At 68.6% G+C, this 4,028-nt stretch overlaps 1 protein-coding gene across 2 annotated transcripts in view; it reads left to right on the top strand.

The window, feature by feature from the left end:
- The first annotated feature begins 1,230 nt into the window (after positions 1-1,230).
- Positions 1,231-4,028, top strand: part of HES4 (hes family bHLH transcription factor 4) — a 9,155-nt gene continuing 6,357 nt past the window's right edge. The window contains exons 1-3 of one of the 2 annotated variants that reach the window (XM_024125255.3): positions 1,231-1,785; positions 1,874-1,961; positions 2,050-3,945. In XM_024125255.3, the coding sequence (XP_023981023.1) occupies positions 1,495-1,785; positions 1,874-1,961; positions 2,050-2,438 (768 nt within the window). In that variant the 5' untranslated portion in view covers positions 1,231-1,494 and the 3' untranslated portion in view covers positions 2,439-3,945. Of the gene's footprint in view, positions 1,786-1,873; positions 1,962-2,049; positions 3,946-4,028 lie in introns of those variants that run through there. The other variant, XR_008616969.1, reaches the window with a different exon arrangement.

The following is a 4,028-nucleotide window of genomic DNA, read 5'->3' as shown; positions in this document are numbered from 1 at the left end:
AGGTGACCCTTCCGAGCTGCCTTTCGGCAGCTCCGCTGCTCCGAAAAGCCCAGCACGACTCTCCCAGGCCCCGCGTCCACCTGCCCCTGCCCCTGCCCCTCCTCCCTCGGGCCCTGTGGTCCCTTTCCACCCTGGGAATGCCACTTCCTCCCCGGGCCTTGCAGATCTGCCTTCTTTCCTGGAACCCACCGCAAAGAAGCCGTCCGGACCACCCAGTCGAAAAAGGGGTTTCCTCTCCCCCAGCAACCTACCCATTTCTTTCTGTCTCTGGCAACTGCGACATAACTTTGCTTGTTTGCCGTCGCCCCCCCGCGTCGGATTAGAGCCCGGGAGACGCTTCGTCAGCCCCAAGGGCAGGCCGGGTCTACCGTGGGCCTCAGGAGACATCTGTGGGATGCCGACAAGACGGCCGCCAGGCCACAGTGGGCTGGAACCCTCAGTACTCAAAAGACCAGAGTGCCGGCGCAAGGGAATTCAGAACGAAAACATCAAACGCGAAAATAAGCTTAGCTTATTTTCTTTTAAGCTTTGGCCTCTTTTTTTCCCCACAATGCCGCTTTGAACTAACTAACAACAAAATTTTAACAAGTGTCCCTCATTTTTTGTGAGCCCTACTTTGCTGGTGCTTGGCTCACTGTTGGGTAATCTGGAAGAGAGTGACATCACCAGCGACCATGACATCACCCCATCTGGCTTGTGTCATCATCGACCTTAACCCTGAGACGTCACCAGCCTGACCAGTGACGGCCTTACATTCTGTTCCATGACGTCATCCTGCCTGACTGATGACGTCACCCCGCCCGCCTTGTGGCATCACCTTCACTGGTCCCGTGATGCCACTCTGCCTGTCTACGACCTTGGCCAGCCAGCCTCTCTCCTGCCTAGCGGGTGGTGTTCCACGTCCACTGTGTCACGGGCCTCGCGCAGGTGCTGCAGCCGGCGGCGGTCAGATTCGCAGGCCGCGCGGAGGCCCGAGGGCCCGGCTGGGTCCGCGGAGAGCAGAGGCGCGCGGGCCGAGGCTCGCCGGCTCCTCGGGGGCGCCTCACCCGGTTCCCCTCGCGAATTTTCCTTTCAGATTTCCCGCGGCCCCCGCTCTCCCTGATGGTGAGCCTCGCGCCTCCTCCCTCCCGGAGAGGTCCCCTCCCGGCGCACCGCTCGGAACGGGGGAGCGGGCGCGGCGACTTTCCCGCCTCGGCCCGGCGTGGCCAGAGGCGGGCGCGGGCGGGGCGCCCCGGCTCGCCTTTGTCGCCCGCGGGGTCGGTGGGCCGGGAGCGGACGCGTGACTGACAGCCGGCGGGGGCTGCGGCCGGGGGCGGGCTGCCCGGCGCCGGCGGCTCATTGGCTGGCGCGAGTGTGGGAAAGAACGCGGAGCCGGATTCACACGCCCCGCGGCGGCGCTTCCTTAAATAGCCAGGCGGCTGGCTGCGCGCGCTCGGTCCCGGAGCCTGGAACCCGCGGCAGAGGCCTCGGCCCCGGGCGGCGCGGGCGCGCACCATGCCTGCCGACACCCCGGGGAAGCTGAGGGCCTCGCCGCGGGCGGGAGCGCCGGCCGGTGCCCGCCGGACCCCGGACCAGCCCCGGAGCGCGGCCGAGCACCGGAAGGTGGGAACCCGGCCGGACGCGGTTGGCAGGAGCGGGGGGGAGAGGGAAGCTGACGCCCGCGGGACTCAGCCGCTGCCGGCCCCGCAGTCCTCCAAGCCCGTCATGGAGAAGCGGCGCCGAGCGCGCATCAACGAGAGCCTCGCTCAGCTCCAGAGCCTCCTCCTGGACGCCCTCAGGAAAGAGGTGAGTCGGGGGCGGGAGGGCGAGGTCGGGGAGCCTGGAAGCCGGGCGCTCCTGGGCCGCCAGCCGCCCACACCGGCCCCGCCCCCAGAGCTCCCGCCGCTCGAAGCTGGAGAAGGCGGACATCCTGGAGCTGACCGTGAAGCACCTGCAGAGCCTGCGGCGCGTGCAGGTGACAGGTGAGCGCGGGCGGCGGCGGCGAGGGGTCTGGGGCCGGAGCCGCCGCCACCGCGGGCCCCGACCGCCTGTCCCCTGCCACCCCCGCAGCCGCCCTCCGCGCCGACCCGGCAGTCCTGGGCAAGTACCGCGCCGGCTTCCACGAGTGTCTGGCCGAGGTGAATCGCTTCCTGGCCGGCTGCGAGGGCGTCCCGGCCGACGTGCGGTCCCGCCTGCTCGGCCACCTGGCGACCTGCCTGGCCCGGCTGGGGCCCTCGCGCCGCCCGCTTCCACCGGCCCCCGCCGCCGCCGAAGTTCTGGCGCCCGCGGTCTACGCGGGCCGCCCGCCGCCTCCGGCCTTGGACGGCCCCCGCCCCTTGCCGCGCTCCGGGGCGCTCTTGGGGCCGTCCTTCCTGCCGGGCCGGACGGGGGCGCCCCTGGCCGCCCCCGGGGCCGCGGCTCAGGGCCGGGGCGCACCCTGGAGGCCGTGGCTGCGGTGAGGTCGCGGCCCCAGAGCCTGCTGAGACTGTGCCAGAAAATATTTATTTCCAGAGACCGCTTCGGGAGCTTTGTTTGGTCGTCTTCCTGAAGGGTCCAGTCCGGCAGAGGCCCAGCAGCGGGGTCGGCTGATGTCTTCGCGCGAGCGGGCAGGGCGGGCCGCGGGGGTTCTGCTCCCACCTGGGTCCGCAGGTGCCCGGCGCGGAGGTTCGGCCGGCCTTGCGTTTGCCTGTATCTAACTGCGCTGGAGCCGCGACCCGCCTTGAAGTGGGGGGAAGGGTGTGTGTGAGAGGTCCCTCGGGAGGCTCAGGCAGGACGGTGACAGTCATCGCTTTCCCCAGAATGTCTCCCAGTGCTGGGAAGCAGTCGTGCAGCACCACTGGGCGTGTTCTTTCTCCACTCACTCTCGAGGACCCTGGAAGGTGGAGACGTGTATTTTCACACTCTTGTCTTGGTGCTGAGCTGTGGTGAGGGCTGACTGTCCCGGAAGCTTCGGTTCTGGCCTCTTCCACCTCCTGCCTTCTTGTGGCTGAGCACAGAGCTGCCTGTGCCCACCCATGCGTCGAGCCTGCCCCAGGCCAGTGTCTGCCCAGGAGAGGGGTGCCAGCAGGAGAGGGCATCTGAGTCCCAGTGGCAGGGAACGGGGGCCAGCCCGACAAAGGGCACTTAGTGCTGGGGCTCTTCTCCTGCCAGAGTCCACCTCTGCTGTGTGCCCCATCCTGCCCTGAGAGGGGAGGTCCCCCTACAGTACGAAGGAACTGGCGTTGGTCCGGCCTACGCATCCGTCCTGAGCACTCGCTGTGTGTTCACCCTACAGTACAGCGATCCTAGGCGGCGTTGGGCATCGCCCCCCACCCCGCCCCGCCCCGGGAGTCGCTGTCCTGTGGTCCCAGGCCTCCGCAGGCTGCTGCTGGGGGCTGTGCTCCAGGTGCGGTGAGGGGGTGGTCAAAGGCACGCAGCTGGGACTGCAGTGTCTCACCCTGAGCCCTCATGAGGCGGAGATAAGATCTGTTTCCCAACCCCAGCCAAGTTCATCTGATGGTTGCCGGCCGCCTGCCTGGCCAGGGACCGTCACGGAGGAGGAGGGTGAATCACTGTTGGGGCTGGCCTGCCCCTCCTCCAGTGGCCCCATCAGCTCCCGTGTCCGTGTCGTGTGCAGGGTTCACCTGCCCTCCCGGACTCAGCCGTGCACACCCGGCAGGGCCTGCCACGTCCCACCCAGCCAGTTCCTCCCCGACCTCTAGCTGCCTGGCCCATCTCCCTGAGTGTCCAGGGCCCAGGCCAGTGGTCCTGGACATTTGCAGCCATGCAGGCCAAGTGCCGCACCCTCTGCACACAGGCCCTGGGGAGGCTGGGAGAGCCGGGGCAGCAGCAGGACTGTGCGGGAGTTGCTGCTGACCAGCCCGGGAGGCCCTCCCAGCAGGAGAATTGTAGAGGGTCCATTTCGGAAGCCAGAAGTTCAGCTTGGTCGGGGGAGGGGAACTGCTCAGGGAGGGCCTCGGTGCAGGAGGGGAGGGCGGGCGCGGGGGGGGAGGGGTGGTTTGGGGTAGGAAGCTGGGTGGGGGGTTCCGTGGGTGGGGGAGCGCGCCACC

The sequence above is a fragment of the Physeter macrocephalus genome, chromosome 3, assembly GCF_002837175.3.
Source record: "Physeter macrocephalus isolate SW-GA chromosome 3, ASM283717v5, whole genome shotgun sequence".
Lineage (NCBI taxonomy): Eukaryota > Metazoa > Chordata > Mammalia > Artiodactyla > Physeteridae > Physeter > Physeter macrocephalus.
Note: the sequence above shows the minus strand (reverse complement) of the source record. Positions and strands in the feature narration are given on the sequence as shown.